General features: G+C 46.4%; 1 protein-coding gene across 2 annotated transcripts in view; it reads right to left on the bottom strand.

Moving 5' to 3' along the window:
* LOC147725825 (uncharacterized) overlaps positions 1–24,960 on the bottom strand; it is a 962,593-nt gene that overhangs the window by 31,314 nt on the left and 906,319 nt on the right. For both annotated transcript variants that reach the window (XM_086960000.1, XM_086960001.1), the window contains exon 7: positions 18,308–18,524. In XM_086960000.1, coding sequence (XP_086816126.1) covers positions 18,308–18,524 — 217 coding nt within the window. The remainder of the gene's footprint in view (positions 1–18,307; positions 18,525–24,960) is intronic.

The raw sequence follows: 24,960 nt of genomic DNA, 5'->3' as shown, positions 1-24,960 counted from the left end.
GCGGCAGCTTGAAAAGCCGCTAAAGTTCCTGGGACTCGCAGTCCCTCCGTTCCTGCCGCCTGCCGCTGAAACGCACTCCGGGTGTTGCTGCTCCCACTGGGGTAATCCAGAGACTGGCAAACTGCTCCTACTGTCCAGAGTCCTCCCTCGCAACTACGAGCGGCACCCGGAGTTTGAACAAACAATACACAAGAGTCAAACGGTGTCTAATCCTGGACACCAATAAAAATACTCAATGGGGTCACTCCACTGATAGGGGCAGGGTGCAGAGATGAGGATAAGACAGTGCTGCTAATTGTCTGAGAGTTGACCTAATTTAGATCTCAGCAGACAGGTTACTCCATCACAACTATGACAAATATCCCGTCCACCAAAATATAAGTCCCGTAGGACATAATGGGATTTATAATTTGGTGGACAAGATAGCCATTGCAGTTGTGACGGGGTAACCCTTCTACCGAGATCTAAATCAGGACCGTAGAGCCTCGTTTAGAGTTGGAGGGACTCGAAAATCCTCTTACATCTGCACACTTTATGAACTCAGTTGAATCCATCAACTGGATCTTCTATTTAGAGGACTGATTACAGCAAAGTCAGAACAGTAAATTAAAAACAAAAATGAATAAGCAAAGTGGATGAGAGTCACTAAATAGCACCAAGCAACTGCCAGTCACTCATAAAAACATGAATTAAAAACATTAATTTACATAGTAAGTGGGATCTTGAGTGAGTTGGGGGAACAAAGGAAAGTGTTGAAGAAGGGGAGTGAAAAGAGAGCATAAGGGGGAAGCTGAGAGAAATGAAAAAAAACACTCTCTATGATGTGATGAATATAACATAAAATAGAGAGGATTCCCGCAAGTCTTAGTAGAAAAAAACTGTTGATCCAAAACTGTGAGACCAAAACATTGCTGGGCGACAAGAATAGAAGAAGTGCGAGGAAAGCTATTGAAACACAGCAGTATAATGGAAAAGATCGGTCTACCAAGAGACAGCTGCAACTGCCTGTAGCAAGATCTAAAAGGGAGACAGGCCCCGTCAGGGAAAAGGCCCACATCCTAAGAAAGAAACCAGGGGAGACATTTTATTTGTTATTCCCTCCACACTTGAACATTGCCTCACAATCCTTTGACCACCCATTTCTTGCTTGAGCTGTGGACCATAGGTTTATAACCTCAGCCCACATATGAGGATACAATTCATTGTCCTCACTCATGGTATCCGGCACATCCTCTCCCTCTCACAGTCCTCACTCCATGTCTCTTACACACCCTCTCCCTCTCCTGGTCCCTGTGAATCTCAGTAAAAAAACATTTGGGGAGAGCTGCTCTGCTCCCTATACAGTTGTGAGTACAGAAAATGTTGAGAGTACATTTTGGTTTCTTTGCTGGTGCACCTTGTAAGATACCACCTCTCTGTACAGTGCACTACAATCAAGTAGTCTATATTAAAAGTGTGAGATATCTCCTGAGGAAGATAGAAGCAACAGGTAGATAATACCAACTCTATTTTCGTGGAAGCGTTGGCGAGAAGTTAGCCTTATCGAAGGGTTGTGCTAAGCATTTTTTGGACTCATAGAGGCAAAAAATGTGACACACACTCAAGAATAAACCCAAGACCAATTTTCTAGGAAAATAACAAAATTCTTTACATTTCTTTTTTAGAAGCAAGTCTTCAAATCATAGATATGCTTTATGCAATTTGATAACTCAAATAAATAATTTGTATACGTGTGGTTATCGAAGCAAATGAAGTGCAGTTCAAACTATGCAGTACTTTCAGTAACTAGGCTCTTGGGGCCGGATGTAGGTAAGTGTATTTTACCGACTCATAAATACCGAATTTTACCGATTCGGTATTTATGAATCGGTAAAATAGAATGTGGGAGATGTAGGTCAAATCGGTAATTGAATTACCGATTCTGTAACAATAAGTATTTACCGAATCGGTAAATACCGATTCGGTAATGCCCATTGATTCCTATGGGCATTGAAGCCCATAGGAATCAATGGGCATTACCAAATCGGTATTTACCGATTCGGTAAATACCGATTCTAGCAAGGGTGCAGAGGGTATCACTTTGACACCCTCTAGCACCCCAAATACTGGCATGTGTACCATGTGGCACACAGACATGCCCTGTCTGTCACATGGCATAGGTGTGCATGCACACATGTGCATGCACACCTGGATTCTGTATTTTACCACCCAATTGGATTGGGTGGTAAAATACAGAATCTGTAAGGCCATTGGGACTCAGAAGAGTCCCACCTACATTAGAAAGTTACCGAATTGGTAAAAATACCGATTCGGTAAATTTCCCGAATCAGTAAAATAGGGCCCCTACATGCCAATTACTAAATACCGGTCGGCAACGGCAGCAGCAAATTTCCCACCGCCCGTCCCTAAGGCTAAGGACAGGACTGGAAGAGCCTACCTTTGGGCAAACACTGGTTAGTAGGCTGCTTCTCAGCTTCGGGGGTTAGGGAGGGGCCTCATAGCGTAGTTTTATTTTGGTGCTAGGGTTGTGAATATTGTACTGATGCTCACGGGGTGGTTCTGCAATTTCTTTGCATGGCAACGTTGTTGAGGTTTGTAATCCAGGGCATTAGGGTATTAAATAGCCCAGATGCCCCGGGTTAAGTGCAATGCGTGCCCTTGACCACAAGTCACCTCGTGGTATGGTGGGATCTTGCACTGATGTTTTTTAACAGAGGCCTGGCAATAATCGATGGAGTATACACAATGCCTTGAGATGTTTGACGCGTACACGTGGCGGCATTTGCATACGTTGATGTTAGGATAAGGTAAACCGTGGCTCTAGGGTAGGAAATATTTCAGGTGCCTGGATACTCGTGTGGCAGAGGCTTGGAACGTTGGGGATTGCAAGAGGTGGTCCATGCACTAAGGGAAACGAAGAGCAAACTCCCTGGGTCCGGTGATTTATTTCCGGGTGCTTGGGTTGTGTTCAGGCCTAGGTGTGATGTGCGGTACAAAACGAGGTGGTGATGGACGGAGCATCTGAATCAATCAAACACTCACACCCAGTCAAAAGATCTGTTTTTAATCCATCACCGTTCTTTAGCCCACTCCGCCACCCCAGTCCAGACATGGCTATATGCAAATCAGTCTGACCCTGTGCCTCATGGGAACAGTCCAGCCTGAACTGCCAAGCCATGTAGGTGTGATGTGCAGCAGGTGTGGCCTTTAACTCACCCAGCGGGGTATTGATGATAGGGGGGTGCCAACACTCATGTGGCCCCGGGCTGGCAAAGGGGGGGGAATTGGAGTAAGTGAATATGGGTTTGAGCCCGCGGTGGGCTGCATATCCGATGCTCAGGTCATGTTTTATAGTTCAAGGTTACCGCAGAAAGCAAAGACAGGGGAGGGGGAGCTTGGTTTGCCATTTTTTGCGCTCCACCAGCATCCCTCTTCGAGCGCGTTGGTGGAGGCTGCTGAGGTAAACACGAATAGGGAGGAGCATGGGGAGGGGGCTACCACGGGCATAGCCATCTATAAGTTTGAGGATTGTGTCCTTGATTAACTTATTCACTACAGGGGAGTAATTTAGTGTTATTATGAGGGAGCGGGGTTTAACTCTCCTCGTAATCTGGCAACATTCTCGTCGAGTAGAATTTATTTAAAGTTTTCTGCCCTGTATTATCAATCGTATTAATGCTGGTTTCTCTCTTCTGGTCTACGATTGCGGGAAGCTGGGGGGGGGCAGGAGCACGGTTCATATGCTGGCTGGGGGGGAGCAGGAACACGGTTCATATGCTGGCTGGGGGGGAGCAGGAGCACGGTTCATATGGTGGCTGGGGGGGAGCAGGAGCACGGTTCATATGCTGGCGGGGGAGCGAGAGCACGGTTGATATGCTGGCTGGGGGGGGAGCAGAAGCACAGTTCATATGCTGGCTGGGGGATCAGGAGCACGGTTCATATGCTGGCTGGGGGGGAGCAGGAGCACGGTTCATATGCTGGCTGGGGGGGAGCAGGAGCATAGTTCATATGCTGGCTGGGGGGGAGCAGGAGCACGGTTCATTTGCTGGCTGGGGGGGAGCAGGAGCACGGTTCATATGGTGGCTGGGGGGGAGCAGGAGCACGGTTCATATGCTGGCTGGGGGGGAGCAGGAGCACGGTTCATATGGTGGCTGGGGGGGAGCAGGAGCACGGTTCATATGCTGGCGGGGGAGCGAGAGCACGGTTGATATGCTGGCTGGGGGGGGAGCAGAAGCACAGTTCATATGCTGGCTGGGGGATCAGGAGCACGGTTCATATGCTGGCTGGGGGGGAGCAGGAGCACGGTTCATATGCTGGCTGGGGGGGAGCAGGAGCACGGTTCATATGCTGGCTGGGGGGGAGCAGGAGCATAGTTCATATGCTGGCTGGGGGGGAGCAGGAGCACGGTTCATTTGCTGGCTGGGGGGGCAGGAGCACGGTTCATATGCTGGCTGGGGGGGAGCAGGAGCACGGTTCATATACTGGCTGAGGGGGGAGCAGGAGCACGGTTCATATACTGGCTGAGGGGGGAGCAGGAGCACGGTTCATATACTGGCTGAGGGGGGAGCAGGAGCACGGTTCATATGCTGGCTGGGGGGGAGCAGGAGCACGGTTCATATGCTGGCTGGGGGGGAGCAGGAGCATAGTTCATATGCTGGCTGGGGGGGCAGGAGCATAGTTCATATGCTGGCTGGGGGGGCAGGAGCACGGTTCATATGCTGGCTGGGGGGGAGCAGGAGCACGGTTCATATGCTGGCTGCACCAACTTGGAGCAGAAAAGGATCTGGTATGAATTGTCGATGGCGGAATTGAGGCCTCCATTTCAAGTCCTGGCGTCGGCTCAAAACCAGGTGGTTAGTATATGACATGCAGACGGGCGGTGGTTTTGCCTTATTTTTTTAATATGGGGGGCAATGATTTTTGGGCCTGGGCAGTACTTTTACTTACATATATTAGGAGAAATCACACGGATGAAAGAAAGAGAACATGTTGAGAGGTAACTGTTGTGCTGATAAATCATGATATTTTGGCAACACTAAGTAGACGAGTAGTACTGTTGCTGGGTTTGGAAATCAATTGTTTGGCGTTTGATTGTCACTGCTCTAGTCAGACTCTGTGTCGAAGAACAGGAGCAACCATAGTCAGCAGAATTCACAAGCTGTTGTCCTCCAAGGGCAGTGATTTATTTCTCTGTGGCATTGCCAGGGTAAATATAGCCAGTTTCCCCATCTATTCTAGCCTTGGATGGCCGGGATATCCTGTTGCGCATGCGACTGGATAAGAGAACTGTGCAATAACTCAATGGCGGAAGAGACCGCATTCCTGTCGCACACACTTATGCTTCAGGGTCGGTCCATCACTCTTCATCTGACCGAGAATGGTGAGCTGGTGTTTCCTGTCCTCGCCATAGGGGAAGTGGAGAGGGAGGGACTTCCACCTCCGGCAAAAGTGACACAGCATTGATTAGAGGCTTAGGTAACATATAGGTGAGACAAACCGATGAAGTCATGAGTTAAAACTATCTCAAAACAATTAGAGCTGTTGTTGCCGAACAGCCCCCTTGTGTGAATACATCCTAACTGCACACGTGCATCACACTGCTGTGTGTCTGCAAATTCATCACAAACACTGCAAGTTGTAAATGTATTTTTGGAGGTCGAGCGCGTGTGTGGACCCACTGTAGCTGGGTTTCATTTGGGTGGCCTGTATCCTTCTTAATTATCGGGACAGTCTGGACTTACTTTGGACCCCGGGGTGCAGCCCATTAAATTGAGCTAAGGGAATGAAATAATAATATTAATCCACATTTGTAAAGCGCAAACAATCACCCGTAAGGGTCTCTAGGCGCAGGGGGCCCTCGGGAAGATTAAGCAAGCTATTGCCCATAGTCACATGGTGCTGGGCTAATCTGCCGCCGGGCCCGGTGATCGAACCGTGATCCCCAGATTCCGGAGTCAGATGCCCTGGCGCCACACCTCTTCACTAGGAACAGGCCAAACGCATGGGTTCGAAGCATCTGCCACTGGTTTTTTGACTCTCGAATTGGTGGTTTGAATCAGGCTCTATACGATTCAATTTGGCTCAGGAGAAATTATCTCATGGAGGCCACCGTCAAGTAGGATGAACTATAGGGGATGCCACCACATGCTGATTATATTTACTTTTTCACCAATTAACGCTTGTCTGCACAGCTAGCTGTCCACTTTTGTCTGCACTATATTGGCAAGAAAGGCGCGCAGTGGACCTGAAGTTTATCATCGCATTTTTTAGTTAGTAATGGGGGAGGGTAGAACCTTATGGCTGAGGTGGCCGGCTGGGAAGATGGTGCACCAGAGTAGAGTCTGGGGGGAGGCGCAATCATCCGGAGGTTCTGGGCAAATCCCATAATCCCCTTGTGCCTAAGGATGCATATTTCTGTTGGTAATGTAAATGGTGCTTGAAGCCCCCAGATACTGTCACTTTTGGGTCACGCTATGTAACACTAAGAAATAAGGGTGTTGGGGGGGGGCCGCCGGGCCCCAGCACATCCTTCATTGGGAACCAAGGGTTTCACCTATATGTACATAAGGTGGTAGCTAATTTTCTCTTTAGGGAGGACAGCAGCAACAAAGGGCTTCGATCCAAGTAGGCCCCATGGAGAACTTTCAGGCTCGAGGATGTCACTAAGCTCCTAACAGGACTTGGTTGCTTCTTTTCAGGGCCTAAATTCATGTCCAGTTACATAGTGTACGCTGTGGAAATTATCTTAGTGGTGGCTATTTAATGCCCTCAAACATATTCGTAGTGATAGCTGGCAAAGTTCAAAATGCAAAGTAACAGTGCTATTTCCAAGTTGTTCGTCAATTTTAAACGCAGTCTGACAATTGCAAAGGCTGCAAGATTGTCACCAGTGAAAGGGATTGAGCTAGGGAAGCAGCCTTATGTGGGACACGTGCATCATCTAGGTTGGTGTCTGGGGTAAAAAACACACAGTCGGTCTCCTTGACTCACAGACAGGTAGTGATATCAGGGTCAACGATCTCAGCCACGAGCCTTTAGAGCATTGTAAGGTAATTGTAAATTGGTGGGATTATGGTATTAATTAATTGGGTAGCATGAAAGTCACATGTTTTGGCCCAGCTGCCAAATCTTTTCTCCTAAGGCAGAAGATGTGATTTAAAAATCAATTTCCCGTGGCGCAATTATGAAACGGTATCTGACACAGTAAGCAGTGTTCCATTCACAATAAAATATAAACACCACCAGCAGGGGGCAACACATAAGTACTCTTATTTGTTGGTGCTTAAGGGCAACCCTGGGCATAGTTCGCGTAGAGCGCTACGCGTAGCAATGCAAAGTGCACTTCGCACTATGCAAGCTATGCGTAGCTACGCAAACTACGTAGTGCACTGTGCAAAATTATGTTTGCACTGATTAGACAGTGCCAGATGCTTGTCCGCACTGTGCAATCAGTGCAAACTGCATCTTGCACTCGCAGTGAGCAACCTGACCTCCCCGCATTAAGCATCTCGCCGGGAGGTTTATTTTCCATGCTTGCGATCGGCAACTTGATGTTGCTGATGGCGAATGAGGAAAAAGTCTCACAGGGATGGAATTTTGCTCAGTCGTGGACTTCAACTTGACCTTGATGACCGCAAGCAAGCAAAAACTGCCAGCTACGCTATGCAATGTGTTTTTGCACCATGCTACTTGCAATTCGCATAGCACGTAGTTGCTCAAACTACGCGAGCGTAGTGTAGTCCTACGCCAAGACCTACTTAAGGGTCTCATCCCGGGGAGGGCAGTGCAGGCTATGTCTTGACAAATCTCGGGGATCGCTTCTACCTGAGGCAGGACACCTTCTCAGATAAGCATGTACTTCTATTTTGTAGCGCCTTGTAAATGGGCAAACAGTTCAATCGGCATGGTACTCTGAGCTAAGCAGCGTATGAATTAAAATGCATATTTGGTGAAATAATATACATGGCGATTGACCTCATGTATAATTCACCACTATGGTTGTGACTCTCTGACCCGCACACCTCTCACCTCCCCTTTGTTAGTGTGCTCAGACTTCTTGGATGCGGCACCATAAGATGGGGATATCACCCTGCTATGACTGTGGGGTAGCAACAGGCTATAGTGGGGCATATGGTTCAGGGTGGCAAACACGCAGAATAGAATATCAATGTGATCTGCATGGAAAGGCATGGGGGTGCACCGTGATATGATGGCAGCAGCATGACTGCAAGAAGATGGATCGAAAATCGACTAGGGTATGGCGTGCTGCGGCACCAAGCACAGCAAGTACACTTGGTAGTACATCAAGGTCCCAACACACTCTTTTCCCAGTTTGTATGGGTAAGGCAACCTGAATTTACGTTTAGCAGGAGGGGATTTATCAGGCCTCCAAGCACATGGGTACATTTATTGTTAATGGATGCCTGTGTTTTCATAGACCCCCAGGGCCCAAATCATGGTCGTTGTCGGGTAAGCTGAGGTGGGTGTCACTAGCAAAAGTTTTAACCAGAACAGCAATCATACTTGAGGCCACGGACATATCGGCCTGTAATAGCTAGTCCCATCCGCAAAATAGCCAGGGGCCCCCGGTTTACTAAAGGCTTTACCTGCTTAGAATATTGCATGGCACTCCTTGTTGAGTCCCTATCAGTTCCTCTAATATTGACATCTATGGGAAGGGCACTAGTCCAATAAATTTGTGGATCTCATATGGAGCGTGGTTTATACCAACAATATTCAAGTGCCAACGAGCGAGGGGCATGAACACAGCGGTTGGATTCTCACTCCACATGCTCAAGCATAATCTAATCCACATAACCAATATGGAGTTATATTTGCCACAGAGAGAGAATCCGTCTAGCAGAGAGCTTGAACCGTTTATGACAAGCCATTTAGGGCCCATTGGAGTGGGGTCGGGTGGTCACGCCTTAGGTGGAGGGATGGGGAGGGCGAAAGCACCAATGACCTCATAGCCCTGTGGCGGTGTCCCGGGCAAGAAAATGGAGTGGGTTATTTTTTTGCATGGACAGTTTGACCCTGGAACAGAGCGAGCATTTAAAGGGGGTTCTGGGCTGCCAGGAGGGGGGATTTACCTGCGGGTGGTCCTGGACTCTCCTGCCCTACCTGAGATGCCTTGGTGTGTATTAAGATGTTGGGGTATCTAATGTTCAGGAACCCCTTAGGGGCAAGGCGTTAAGCCGTGCCCTGGTGTTAAGTGCCTCTGGGATGGAGGACAGGAAAGTTATTGATGATAAAACAGTGCAAGTTGAGGCGTGCTGGCACAGCAAGCACAGAGGGATTGATTCATGACCAGAGTGCGTGTCTTGATATCCTGATGACTAAGGCCATGTCTGGAATGTAAAGACAATCTATTGCTAGAATGAGCCTACCTCTTCAGGCTACAATATCTGTGGATGGTTTATCTATGCCTGAATAAAAATGATCCAGTGTGTTGACAATGAACAAGTTAAAGAATAATACTTCAAGGTGTAATAAAAGACAAGCCATGGTGACCAAATATCTGCCTGATGTCTCTCTGTGGTGCCAACCCAGATGATGGAGAGGGTAAAGTTGTTATCTCAATGGGGCGAATTGCACGATGTATGCACACTGTGACTGGCTCCACCCGCACCTAGGGGCGTGGCATCCTTAGTGGCATCTCGGGCGGGAGCCGGTCTGTTTTCTCTTTTCTGTAGGTGGACGTAAGTCAGGGGGCCGGGCCCTGCTGATATCATACATGGGGGCAAGTGGATCCTCACACACCACAGCTACTATAAAAGGAGCAGGAGAGGTCAGGAAACCCTCTTTGTCCCTTTCAACAGCTCCTGAGGTGGCAGACCAGCTGCAAATTTCCCACCCACCCATCCCTAAGGCTTAGGACAGGAGTGGCAGTGTCCCGGGTAAGAAAATGGAGTGGACTCCGTTTTTGCATGGAGTTAGATCTGGGGGTCTCTAGTAGGCAATGATATTCACCTTTGTCCAAATAAGGACCCTTACTTCTAAGTCAGGATAAGGGGATTACACTTCTTAATAACCCCTGAGGCAGTGTGTTAAGCATTTGTGAACATACCCAGTAATACAGTGAAAACACTACATATGGACACAGCACAGGTTTTTTAAAAATAAGTATTCTTTATATAGACTTAAACACAAAACTCAAATGACAAAAATCCACAATACTATACTAAAAGTTGACTTAAAGATGATTAAAGTTGCTTAGTTCAAATTGATGGTATATGCAACAATGTTCTCAACAAAGTACATGGATGCGTAAAGCAAAGTAAACAAAATGCTCGCAAAAGGGGAGATGCGTTGGTTCCGTGATCCAGGGGAGATGATTTGTCCGGCCTCAATTTTTGTACAGAGCAGGGTTTGCCTCGTGATCCTTACAGGTGTGGAGGTGATACGTAGATTCTCAGCCTGAGGGCCCGTTGTGGTGCGCAAAATGCCGCCTTGATGTGATGCGATGATCTGTTTGCGATGCGAGAAGATGGCGCCCTTGCAATGCGATGACGATGCGTTGACGCCCTGGTAGCCTTGAGACGTCTCTGTATTTTGGAGCCGTGACATGCCCTGCGGCACACTTCTCCGGTGATGTAATGGCGACTCTCACGAAGGCGTCACGCTTCTCTGGTGATGCGTCAGGAGGCAGCAAGATGAACACAATCTTCCAGGGAGATGCAGCGAAGGCTCACTTCCCCGGTGATGCGACAATTTCAGCTGTGGCATGGATACGCTTCTTATTGATGCATGGTGCTTCCAGCTCCCAGCGGCACGTAAGAGTCTGGAGTCAGAATTCCCAGCAAGGAAATTCAGCGGGGAGCTGGAGGTGAAGTCTTTTGTCCCTGAGTCTTCAGCAGGAAGCAAGCACAGTTCAAGCCCTTGGAGAATATTCTGTAAATGATGAAAGTCCTTAAAATGTTCCTTCGCCTTTCCCTTGGCAATGAAGCAACCACTGCAGGCCAACCCAGCAAACAGCACACTAGCAGAGGGGCAGTGCAAACTCCTGCAGCTTCCTTGGTTCTTCTCTTCTTCTCCTTGGCAGAAAGGTTTCTTGTCCAGAAGTGATCTAATTTCTTGGGATCAGGGTCCCAATATTTATATCCCAAAATCCTTTTATCTCTGAAGGCAGGGAGGCCTCTGCCTAGTGCAAACTAGTTCCTGAGCACTTTGTTTAGATGACTCTCTTCTTCCTTTAACTGTGCAGGGCAGAGATATCAGCCGCCCCACAGGAGGTGGAGCCAGCACAGGGGAAGGAAGATACAGCTCTGGAGCACTCTGTTGACATGATTCCTCCTCTCCTTTCAAAGTGCAGGGCAGACACATCAGATCTCCCTATTCACCACCGGGCTGCCCCAGCCTGTCTCCTGGAATCCCCCAGCCCTGTCACTCACAAACCCAGACAAGGAATACACAACCCAGTAGAGGCAGGCCTGGATAGTTAGGCAAGAAAATACCTCCTTTCTAAATGTGATATTTTCAAACACAGAATATTAAAACCAACTTTACTAAAAGATGGATTTTATTTTTCTGAGTTCAGGCATACTACATTTGAATTTCTACCATGTTCCCTGAGTCAGTTAGGATTATAATAATGTAATAATCTAACTGCCCATTCTGACCTTTGAGAACAGGTAGCCTTCAATAGTGAAAAACGAAAATGGCTGTAATTCACTATTAGAACATGCTACACACATCAGAGGTGTGTCTAATATGAAGCAAAGGGAAGGTTTAGGGACTGGCAAGAGGGTGCACTTGGCCAAGTCAACATGGCAGTGCTAGACTGCACACAGGCCTTGCAATGCCAGGCTTGAGACACACTGTACAACCTGCTTCTGTGGGTGGCACAACCAGTGCTGCAAGCCCACTAGCAGCATTTGATTTACAAGCCCTGGGCACACTTGGTGCACTGTACTAGGGGCTGACAGATAAATCAAATAACCCAATCATGGAATAACCAATTACTACATAAATTTAACATAGGGAGCACTTGCACTGTGGCACTGATTAGCAGTGGCACAGTGCCCAAAGCATAAAACCAGCAAAAACATATCAAAACAGAGGAGGCAATCCGTCAAAATGGAAGGGAGATTCACACCAATGATGCCATGTCGAACACATGGACTGTCTGACCCTAGAACAGGGTGAGCATTCAATGGTGACTACAGTTTGACGGGAGGGGGGACTGACCTGCTGGTGGTCCTGGACTCTCCTGCCCTACCTGAGATGCCTTGGTGTGTATTAAGATGTTGGGAGGTATCCGGTATTCAGGAACCCCTTTGGGGACAAGGTAGTAAGTAGTGCCCTGGTGGTAAGTACCTCCGAGATGGAGGACCGGAAAATTATTGCTGATAAAACAGTGCAAATTGGGGCCTGCTGGCACAGCAAGCACAGAGGGATTGATTCATGACTGTAGTGCGTGTCTTGATATCCTGATGACTAGGGCCATGTCTGGAATGTAAAGACAATCTGTTGCAAGAATGAGCCTACCGCTACAATATCTGTGGTTGGTTTACCCATGCCTGAATAAATATTTTCCAGTGTGTTGACATTTAACACATTATGCCATGATGACCAAATATCAGCCTGTTGTCTCCCTGTGGTGCCAGACGAAGGGAAAGATACATTTGTTATCTCACTGGGGCGATTTGAAACTTTGTATGCACACTATGGCACTTCCCGCAGTTGTGTTTCTTTTAATTGGTTAGTACTGATTCTCGGTTACAACAGTACCCTATGGGATAACGATGCTCTTCCAATAAGCCCGAAAACTCCAGTAGGAATTAGTTGTGCATGAATCCCGGTTGGGTCTTCACATTTATATTGTATTTATCTTTATACAATCATGTGAGATGCCCCTTACCCTAAAAGCATGAAAAGTGCTGCTTGCTCCAAATTCCTGCAGAACATGTGGCAGCTGAGAGTGCATCATAAGGCAATATTACCAGCCTCTTAGCAGCATTTACACACATTTTGTGGAATTCAGCAAATGCACATTGCACAAAGGTCATCCCAGCTAAGCATCAACACTAGTTTGAGGCTTTGCAGCTGTTTCCTGCTCTTTCACTTTCCTCTTGTATGATACATTTCTGAACCCACATTAGTCCTTCGACAGCACTTACGGAAGTAACAGAATACATTAAAGACATTTTAGATGCCTGGGGTGGTTTGGGCCGGAGGCGCTGCTGATCATGTTAGGCCTATCAGCAGCCTTTGATACAGTCTGGTGCTCCAGGCTTCTGGTGCGCCTTGAGTCCATTGGTATAGCGTGTCAAGTCTTGGCTGGCTCACCTCCTTTTTGGTAGGCAGGGTCAACAGGTCTGGATTCCGAACTTCTCCTTGAAAGTGCATGAGGAGCCAGTGGGAGTTCCCCAGCAATCGGCCTTGAGCCAAACTATATTTATTACCTTTCTCACTGCTCTTACGGAGATAGCAGTTGCCCTGGGGGCTTAAGGTATAGAGTACGCTGACAATACTTCGCTTTTGTTTTGATGTGGCAAAGGAGAAGAGATTTCAGGGTTGCTGATGAAAATCTGCCTGATTGCAGACCTCCATTGGCTGGCCGTTCACCAACTCAAGTGCGATGCGGACAAAACAGAAATTGTTTTCTTTGACAATACTTGTCTCCAGAAACCTGGCAGACTTTCTGGCCTGAGATGTCTCCACCCATTACCCCAAAGAAGCATAGTTAAGAACTTATGGTTCAAATTTGATGACATCTGTCTTTTAAGCTACAGATTAAGTCAGTGGTAGGCACCTTCCTTGATTTACTGCAGTCCTTTGAAAAGTTCCTTCATTACTTTTCCATCACTGCAAAAAGCAGCCCTGATAACCTGGACTATGGTTACGCTCTCTATTTCCACCCAACGGGACACCTGTTTTATAGGCTACAGGTGGTCCAAAATGTGGCAGCCCATTTTCTCCTGAATCTGCCAGTGAGAGCGCGTATGTCCCTCATCTGAGCAGTCTTCCCAGGATTCCTATCAGGAACAGAATCTGGATCAAGGCACTAGTACTAGTTCACGAGCCACTTTACCAGACTAGTGCCGTCTACCTTAGAACAAGGTTCAATTTCTATGGCCCGTCAACAAACCTGAGGTCTGCCAATAATTTGCTAGCAGTGATTCCCAGAATTTGGCGAGTTAGAGCGGGAGGTAGGTCACTTACCGATCTAGGACCAGCATCTTGGGATAAGCTCCCTCTCAAGCTGCCCGAAGTAACAAGAACTTTAGCAAGAACTTCATGTATCTGGACAGTCATGAAAATGAAGAGTCCTTCAAAGACACCTATTTAAACTTGAATATCTTTGTACCAAACATAACCTCAGTGCCTTGAGTTTTAGCGATTGACAGATCTAGAAGGATTTGCCCAGGTAGCTGCGGCATACATATCTCCAGCCGAGGCTCCCACCCCCCTGTGCCCTCAAGGCTGCAGACTCTCTTGTAGAGCGGATCTGGACAGAACAGGATGTGACTAATCAGCTTTAGGAAGGACTTCCTTTGTGCATCTTTGACTTGTATCCCTTTATCTTTGCTATGCAAGAATCTGCAAGCCTAAAGAAGCATTTGCAATGCAAATTGGTCTTGCAATTGTTAGAATGATAGGTATTGGCGTTGTAAATGACAATGTGTTTTCCCTATGTGTTTTGGATTGGAGTGAGTGTATTTGGTGTGGAGTGGAATTAAGTGGGCTTGATTGGAATTGTTAGTTGCGGAATCGTGTGTGGTGGAGTTGTGGTGTGGAGTGTATTTGTAAATTCGAATTATGTGGCATGGTGTGCAGTGGAGATATGTGAATAGTAGTTATGTGGTATTGAGTGTACTTCCATTATGTGGAGTGGAACTGTGTGTCATGGAGTGTAATTATGCAGAATTACATTTTGTGTTGTGGAGTGTTATGTTGTGAAGTTTAATTATGTGGTGTGCTGTTGAATTTTGTGGCATGAGGTGGAATTCTGTGATATGCTTTAGCTGTATGTGGTGTGTTGAGTAATTGTGTTGTTGAGTTGAAATATGTAATTTGTTGTTGAATTATGTGGTGTGGAATGCCATATAAACACATCTGGAAACCCAATTAACTGCAGTCCGCAATGCATACTTTGAATAGACCCCTGAATTTCACATAACTAACCGCGCTGGGAGCCCATACTACTGACATACTGACATACAGGCAGAAAACCAATACCAAGTATATATTTTTGTACAATGAAAGAGGGATATGGATGTTAAAAAGGTGTCAGAAAGGTTAATTCCCCAGGATAATACACTTCACGGCACATGGGGAGAGCTTCTATACACCATAGTTTGGGGGAAGGGCTTGGACCAGGAGTAAAGGGCTGATAGAGGGGTGGTAGTGGAGAAGTATGCAGGTGTATGTAGGAAGAGGTAAATATGCTGCTGAAGAGAAGCAGAGACAGGACTGATGTAGAGATGTTTCTGCTTTGGAACCAATTTTTCCATCGTAATGTCTAAGATTGGTTCTGGGGATATTAAATATCATCTTTTGATATCGGCATCAGAGGTTTTGGTGGCCAACCAGACTTGTCTTTCTTGTCTTTGGAAGTGGAAGGTTTCTGCTCCGAAACTAACTTTTGTTTTGAAATGGAGGATTAGGGCTCTAAACCAGATGTGTCTTTTGGAGAAAACATTTTTGAGTCCGAAAACAATCTGTCTCAGCTCGATCCTGAGCCTCAAGGCTTGAGCACTTGTTTCAGAAACGTCATCTCGGTGCCGACCAAGGCCTAAAGACAGAAGTTGTGCTGAAGCCTTATATTTAGTAAATGATAGTTTATGGGGTGCAGGGATTTTGGTACTCATGACACCCTGTCCTGCTGGAATGCCTTCTGACTCCAACTCAATCTCAAGGTCAGAATCTGATTCTCAGACTTAAAAGGCCTCCTCTTCTTCTGCAGCGTCCGCCTCTTCATGTTCAGATTCTTCTCTGTTGATATCCGGCGTCTGTTGAGTGCTTTGGTTCTGCATTTTTCATCATCGAGCCCAATGATCTGGAGGAGTCTTTTTCAACTTGAACAAACGACAGGCCTCGCAGTCTCCTTCCTTGTGCTCCGGTGATAAGCACAGGTTGCAGACATGGGGTAGATCAGTGCGAGGGTACTTGGAGTGGCACCGAGGACAGACCTGAAAATTAATCCCGTCCATCGGCAGAGGAGAGGATCGATACGGATAGGCCTGAAGGCCACCCACAAACTTTTCAACTGAAGATGAGAGAGACTTGAAAGAGTGAGCCAGGTGTAAGTAGAATAGAATGGGTTCTGGCTAAGGCTCCAAAGGCTCACTCACACAATTATAGCAGGGGTTTCTCAAGTGTCAATGAAGAGTCAGATCAAGAGGAGTGAACCAGTGGTGAGTAGAAGGGATGTGGCTCTGAATGTGGCTCCCAAGGCTCACTGGACTATGGGCTATGTCATAATATGTTATGACATATTGGTTTATATGTATGTATGTATTTGTATTTATATAGCGCATAAATCACCGGTAGGTTTCAGAGCGCTAATATATAGCACACAAGTCACCCAAAAGAGTACTTAAGAGCTTGGGCAGGTGTGAAGGTATGTAGGTGTCTGGTCCTGAAGGTGCTCATTTGAAGAGGCAGGTCCTCAGCGTCTTGTGGGACTCAAGAAGTGAAGAGATGGCTCTGAGAGTTAAGGGAGGCCTTTCCATGGATGTGATGTAGCAAGAGGATCGCTGTGGGACTCTGGATTTCGATTTCTTGTTCTCTGATGTGAAGGGTTGCAGCTTGACCCTTTGGGTTCATGCCATGGGAATGGAACATACCCCTTTAAGAGATGATCCTTGTATGCCAATCTTGTGGAGTCTTCTGATGAGAGTGTTATGGGAGACAGTGTTGAAGGCTGCGGAGTGGTCAAACAGGATGAGTCCTGCTATTTCTCTTAGGTCCAGGATGATTTGAATGTTGGCGGTGGTCAGGATGAGTGCTCTGTCAGTGCTGTGTTCCCTCCTGAATCATGATTGAGTGTTGTCTAGAAGACGGTGAAGGTCCAGGTGGGTTATGAGTTGCTTGTCGGTGGCCTTTTCAATTACTTTGGCTGGCTAGAGGAGCAGGGAGATGAATCAAAAGGTACTCAGTGGATGTGTGTCGCGAGTAGGGCATTGATTTCTGCAAGCTTACATTCATCCGGGAAACTGGTGGACCTGATGGAGGTGTTGATGAGGTGGGTTAGGGTGGTGCTGAATGGTGATGTTCCTCCGTTGTAGATGTGGTGAGGCCATTGGTCAGTTGGGCCCCCTGAATGGATGGTCTGCATGATTACAGCTGTTTCATTTCTGAGAGTTGTCCTTTCTGTAAGGTGGGTTTCTTAGTTGGTGGAGGTTGGGATAGCAACGAGTTCTCTGGGGTTCAATCGATGTCCAAAGATGTTGTAGAAAGGTACTTAGGTGTATGTACAAGAGATGTGGCTCTGAGTGTGGCTGTCAAGGCTCGCTCACACACTTAGATCGAAAGGAGTGAGCCAGGAGTGAGTAAAAGAGATGTGGCTCTGGGTGTGGCACCCAAAGTTCACACAATAACACCAGAAGGAGTGAGCCAGGTGAGAAGAGATGTGACTCTGAGTAAAGCACACAAGGCTCCCTCACACATGTAGATCAGAATGAATGTCATGACACATGCAGGAATAAATATGAGGAAGTGGGGCGAGGGCATTCTGTCAATGGCACCCTCACAGACTGCCACTCTGAGGGAGGTTCAACTCCCTAGCACATGTAAAATTCAATTTTCCATAAAACATGACAGCATTAGCAATAGTATGTCAGCACACATATTAAACAGATCATATTAGTGTCTTCATTCTTTTATACTTGTTAGTGGAATCTTCATATGCAGTTTTGTAAGCCAGATCGACAGCCAACACGTGTTTTGTTGCCTCAGTTTATATACACATGTAACATTCTCAAGGCTTCACTGTCTTTAATTAGACTTATTATCATGTGGTGATAATTCCAACCCAACGGACCACCAGTGTGGGGACAAATAAAAGGCAGGATCCAATATCACAAATCTCCCTCTTCAGTTTATGCGCCAAATCCCGTTCAAATCTCTTGAGCTTTGTCCAGAACCCTCACGCCGTCTCCTCGAGTAGGTGAGAGGGCGGGAGCATTGTTTAGAATGGGGAAGCATCGAGAAAGAGTCACTCACACAATGACACCAGAAGCAGTGACAGGATTGATGCGAAAAGTCGTGCCCTGCATTCACTTGTGCTCAAGGCCTTAAAATGTCAACGCAGCCTATAAAGTGTCATCTCTTCTTTTAACTATAATTAATGTTAACTTACCTCCTTATACACCTTCTGCTTGAAATCCGCCGCCTCCTTTGAGATATCCTGGTTGGGCTGGACCCCTTTGGCCATTGCCAGAGCGCGGTACAGGGAGTTGTCCCCAGACTTGGTTGGGATCACAGAACCATCAGGCGCTACCAAGTTGAACTGCCCCTTGTATAGACTTTCCTTTCCTTGGACACGATTGATGAGAATGTTGGTCTTGTTTGAATCCCTGGAAAAGATCAATTAATGAGACCATTTCTGCACCAAACCTAAAGTGTGTGAAACAAATGCATGCGCAGTGCACGATAACTGTGTGAGCTGCCACTGAAGATGATCAGTGTAGGTCATCAGTGCAGGTTAGCAGTAAAAGTCATCAGTGCAAGCTATTGTTGCAGGTCATCAATGCAGGATGTCAGTGCAGGTTAGCAGTGAAAGCCATCAGTGCAGGTTATCAGTGCAGGTTATATATATATATAGGGCTTTCTTTATTTGGGTGCAAATACATCCATAAAAGATACAGTAAAAAAATCAAACAATAATGAAAATTACACCACATAAAATATAAAAAAGCATTTCATGCAGCTAAATCTTCATAACATAAACAGTACAAATGAGTAAAACTCTGTGGGGCTGTCCACACCCGCGTGCAAAATAAACCAATTTACCAATGCAGGCCACACAAGTTCAGTCAACTCTGGAGAGCCTAGATCTGTAAGAGGCCCACAAAAAACTTGTTACTGCACAGAGTGTAAAGGGGTTACGTAACAACTGTACGTGCAAGAGTGCCACTTTGGCCTGCCTAAACATCAGACTTTTTAATAAGGGTCGAGGAAGCGTTTTCTGGGCAAAGAAAAAAATGAACACAATAATACAAAATGTAACGTGTCCTGAGGAGATCGAAGATTGCAGCCACAGGGACCTCTTTGGTCAGACGGAAAAACGAAAATATCCGGAGATGCTAAAAAATGATGAGGCTGATGGAATCTAAAACGTGTGATTAGAAATCTATCATGAGCTCTAGTTAGGCCGAGGGGCATGGTTCAATACACAGGACCGATGTTAACATTACATAGGACCTCACCGAGGGGTTACTAAGCTCAGTGTTTTCGCGATTCGTATTAAAGAATTTGTGGTGTAGGTCTTTTACAATTTTAACGTCCCTGAAACTTAAAGTGTCATGTGCAAGAAAAATGTCTGGCCTTCCTATGGCCTGGAAGTACTCCTTTACGTATCGTATCCAAGGGATTTTATTGCAATCATCCAATGCCAGACAATACGATAGGATCATGCACTTTAAACCCTTATGTTCGCATGTCCATATATTTAACCAGCCCACTAAAGGTGTGATTGCCACTTGATCAGCCAGATAACCAACCCCTAGCTCTTCATGCACAGACCAGGCTGGCGTGCCTTGCGGGACTCTCAGGATCCGGTGCTGAAAAGTATTTTCCGCCACCTGCAAACTGTGTGATGGCACATACCCTCAAACTTCGCTGCCATGTAAAACTCTAGAAATGCCTTTAGGCTCATACAATTTTAAGATGACTTTGGGGTCCCTTGAACCCAATCTACTTGCAAAGCTAGTGATGGCACCTAAGGATTTATTCAGGTCGGTCCTCTTCCCATCTAAGAGGACTTCGCACTGTAATTTGTCATCGAATAACACACCCAGATAAGGGAAGGTCGGGACTTTTCCAAGAGTATGTTTGCCAGTTTTAAAACTTTTTGTCTGCAGCCTCCCGGGGACCTGCCAGTAAAACGTATGACTTTGTAAAATTAACGGACAGGTCCAGCTGTCCATGAATGCCACAAACAATCTTTTAAAACCTGCAAGCCCCGGCCAATACGGACCATGAGCACCGCGTCATCAGCATAAAGTTGTCCTGGCAAAGCTCTCCCGCCTACTCTAGGGGAGTCTGTCTGGAATGCCAAAAGGGCAGCCTCAAGGCCAAAAATATGAACTGAGAATAAGAAAGGAGCTAAAATGCAGCCTTGATGCACTCCCCGTGAACAATTAAAATGATTAGACAGGTCTCCCTCATGTTCAAATCTCACTGCCACCATTGTGTGGGCATGGAGGGATATAGGTAAATGGACAATGCAAGGATAAACTCCCAGAGAGGTTAATATGCCCCACAACTTAGTCGGGTTTACCCGGTCAAAAGCGAATGTAAGTTACATTAAAACAAAGTACATAGTGCCCGGTTGTGCCGCTGTGTATTTAGATTTCAGGAGATAAAGGTTGAGACGTTGGGCCTTAGTTGACTAACCTTTCTGGAAGCCATATTGGACATCTGATAAACTCTGGCTATCTGTGGACCACAAAGACAATCTGGATAAGAGTAACCGACCCAAGACCTTGACTAAGGCATAAATGAGGGATAATGGTTGAAAAGATTGTGGGTTATCCTTATCTCCTTTTTTTAAAGTTGCCATTATAATGGTAGTGGACCAGGAGAGCAATACACCATTGGAGGCCACTAAATTTAAGACTTTGGTCAATATAGGAACCCAGACCTCGATGTTATCGCTGAGAAGGTCGGGCTATGCCATCAGGGCCCGTGGCCCTGTTTTGTGCCAACAACTCGATGCTCGAGGACACCTCCTCCAGAGAAAAACTAATGGAGGAAATCGCCGGGCAGGAAGTTATGTCTATGCATCGGTCGCCCTGACAGCCTACATTGTAAACTTTTTCATAATGGGACACACACTGATCTGGCGTGTTGTGATGGTACACAGACAGTTTGAATGGGTTTGCAGAGCAATTGATAATTTCCCAAAATAAGGATGAATCCCTCAATTTGTCCTCTTTGGTTAAGTCCTTCTAAGCCCGCTTTTGAAGTTGGAGCCTGCGCTCTTTCAGTGTCTCTTTATAAAAGCGTCAGCACGAGGCCCTCTGTCTTTCTCCACGGCACCTGTTTCAGGGCTGCTTTTAGCCTTCTTAAAGCCTGCAAACACTTGTGATCAAACCATAAGGGGGAAGCTGGGGCACTCCCCGCTGCCTGTGTGGTTAAAAGGCCAGAAACTACCTGAGCTTTGGAAGAGAACAAGCCAGACAATCCAGACATGCACCGTTCTTTTCCTGACAGGAGGAAAAAAGGCTATGGTTAAAGGCCTTTACTTCTATGCACGCCCATCGAAGGCTCCTACCCTGATCAGTGAAGGTTAAAGATGCCTGGAGCTTTCAAGGGCCTATTGGGGGTTGTCCGGCCCTGTCAGCACAAGTGTCAGTGGATTGTGGTCAATAAAAGCACTGTGCTCTATATCAAATGAGCCGGGGATAACTCCCACTGGTGCTGTCATGAATATAAAGTCTATGATAGATGCAGAACCCCTTCCTTTATAGGTCGGGGGCATTTGAGAATCAGGCCAAGAATGCCACTGGTCGAGGGTGTGTACCAGGTTATGAGTAAGTAAGAGGTTGTTTAACACCTTCCCTTCCATGGTGAGTTCCGTGTTGAGGTCATCCAAAAACAGGCAAGGCTGGGCAATCGACTGATTGTTCACAAAGGATGGGCACAAATGACATTTGAAATCACCCACTAAAATAAGGTTCATGTGCCCACAGCCCTCCTCATTTATTGAGTCTAGGGCACAATTTAAGGCATTGAGATTGGAAGACTAGCCCCCCCCCTCTTTTGGTATCATAAAAATTGATAATAACAAGTGTAAGTGCTCTCCCCTTATGCAATTCTATACCCTGGAATACCTGAGAGTCCCACTTTAAAATCTTTAAATCATTACAAAGTTCTAGATCTACAAATAAAATTAGGCCCCCACTAGCTTATCCCATTATTGAGTCTGACGCTGGGCAGAAGATAGTCTTATACCCGTCCATAAAAAAAACGTATTCTGAGACTCCCAGGTTTCATGGAAGCATATGAATTTGTCTGACCTAACATACAGTAGCCATCTGTCTTCAGTAAACTTGGAGGACAGACCTGTCATGTTCCAGGAGATAAGATTACATTATCTACCATTAGTATGGTTGATGTTTCCGGGAGGGGAAAATAAGAAAGAGGCGCATGAGGGCTCACCTAGGGCATGTGGTTAATCACAGGACGTGTGTTAGGGAGGGAAGTTGCTAAAATCACATTTGGGCTCGATATTAGTGAAGGGCTAACTTTCTCTACACTCTGTCTCGGTGGGCCTTGTTGTTGGAGTGGATAGACGAGTGTCTCCTCAAACTCCTGAAGTCAATCCAACTTATTCATATCTACAAGGGGAGCATACGAGTTTGAAAGTAACAAAGCCTGCCCCATGCCTTCTTCATTAAGCCTACCTCTTGTGAGAATTCCCTCCCCTGAGTTTCCGAGCGGAGGTCTATAGAAAAAGCATAGTTGGAGTAGTTTAATGCATGAGGTTGGGGAAAATAATTTAGATGCTCTGGAGAGGATTTTCTATGCTAGCTCTGGTTATAGTACCGATATAATGAATCAGTCTCCTCAAATATTTTCCTTGATCGGCCTATCCACGCCACTCTCCTCACCATCAAGGTATCATTGATCCCTGACAGAATACCCAGAGTGCAGGGACAACCAATGGGAAGCTTTATTGAGCAGTTGTACCGTAGATTCCTTTTTGTGAGCTGGTAGGCCAGGCATCCCTGACAGGACCAGAGTAGGGGGCGCATGCTGGGGGAAGGACGATCACTGGGAGCTGGAAATCTTTGGGTAGCTGCAATCCAAGGTAAGAGATGTCTGCAAGACCTAGGACCTGGTTCGACCGAGCGACATGGGTTGTGCAATCTCCCACGGTCAAAAATCTACCAGCCCCTAGCACTGTATGCTGGACCGTAACTCCCTTGGGTTTTAGGGAAGCATTCGCGTGCAGGGTAACACTGCTACTCAAGGGATTAGCGAGGAGCACGGTATCAGCTAATGATGGACACTCTGGCAGTTAATACAGTGGATGTTTAGCCACTGAAGTCAAAAGAGTATTCATGTTGCTAGCCAAAACCCTGGAAGCTAGCTTCAGCTTATCCAATCTATTCAAAAGCAGAGATAAAAGGTCCGTAAGAGTAACCATGAAATTATGTAGAGCTGGCCCCAGGTGGGTCAGCACTTCCTCTGCAATTAGCCTGGTTGCAGTATTCGCAAGTCCCTGGCATGTGGTCACAGGGGATTCCGTGGTCCTCTTGGCCTTCCGTTTCCGTTTAGGCACAGGCAAACTTGCCAGGTCAGAGGGTGGGGTGGATGGGTAGGAGTGACTCAACTAGAACCGAGTTTGAGGACAATAGAGGGGGAACTGGGAGGGCCGCCTTGACCTGGGCCTTGGGGATCGATGGCAAGTTAGGTGAAAACCTTAGTCCTGAACATCCTATGTCTACTGAAAGCCTATTCTCCGCCTGATCTACCTCCTTGTTAATAGCTCCCACAGCCTTTGCCAGACATGTGTCTATGGTACGGCACAGCTGAACCGTAGGAGTCGCTGGCTGAGTCTTCCTTTAACCCAGTGGTTCCCAAACTTTTTCATCCTGCAGCTCCCTTAACCCATTGGCCATTGCCCGTGGCTCCGCACTGTTACTTTTTTCGGAAGGTGGGGGTGATGTAAGCCCGGTCTCTGGAGTACTTTTTCTCCCTGAAAATGAGTGGGATGAAGCTGATGAAGGTATTAGAATCATATACGCAGGGTGTTTCATATAACTAAAACAGCGCCTCTAAAAAAATATTCCTAGTTACACTTCTTTGCCCATGCCTTTTTTAGAGTACCCCCTCAAACTTTTTTATCTCACTTACAGTGCTAGATAGCAGCTCTATGCATGTAGGCCCCATTGCCAAAGTCTTTCTGCACTTGACGAATATTTGCATACACTTCCATTTCTACCCATGTCATAAGAACCAACACACCTGTCTCAGCAGGGCGACTCATGACTTTGTAAACCACATACTCCTTTTTTTGCTGTCTCCTCCCTAAAATTGCCTCCAAATCAATGCAAGTAAAATAAATTCCACTTTTTTTTAAACGTCCCTCTTTCTTGCTTCCAAATCTTGCCATTATGCCATACATGGTGTTTTACTTCCCTGTGCTCCAGGAGAGAGCAGGCCTTTCTAGAAATGTGTATGAACTGAAAGAAATGTGTACTGAAAGTACCTATGATTGAAGTACACACGTCAATACTTAATAATAGTGTGTTTAATTGACAGGACAACTGTACTTTCCTGATAAATTGCATTGGTTTAAAATGCATTTGAAAAAACTAAACTATTAACGAGTCTAACAAAATAAATCAGGCATCTTCTGCCTACTTTAGGAGTGTTGCAACGTGGGGATCCAGTGAAATATGGAGTATGTCTCCCTCAACATGCCATAAACTAAGTGCTGCGTTTGCAGTTTTAGGCATGTCTCCTACAAATCATTGACATCATGCGTTTAAGTCTAATTAGTTTACTGAAGCCAACAGACCCTTCAACCTTAAATGCATTAAAGTGCTTGGTGTGTGTCTCCTCTGGCTAGGGAGCCACAGCACACAGTTTAGGAACCACTGGTATAGACTATCAGTGCAGGTTAGCCGCAAAGGCCTTTGTTATGTACGAATCTATGACCCTAGTGTAATTTTCCCGATTCATGCCCATATACAGGTATAAATCACCTGATCCTTACATAGGCAAAGAAATCATACCCATATTTAGACGGAGCCTACGCAGCCCAAATACGGCATGGCT

The sequence above is a fragment of the Lissotriton vulgaris genome, chromosome 3_1 (assembly GCF_964263255.1).
Source record: "Lissotriton vulgaris chromosome 3_1, aLisVul1.2, whole genome shotgun sequence".
NCBI classification, from domain to species: Eukaryota; Metazoa; Chordata; class Amphibia; order Caudata; family Salamandridae; genus Lissotriton; species Lissotriton vulgaris.
This window is presented reverse-complemented; position numbering and strand designations above follow the sequence as displayed.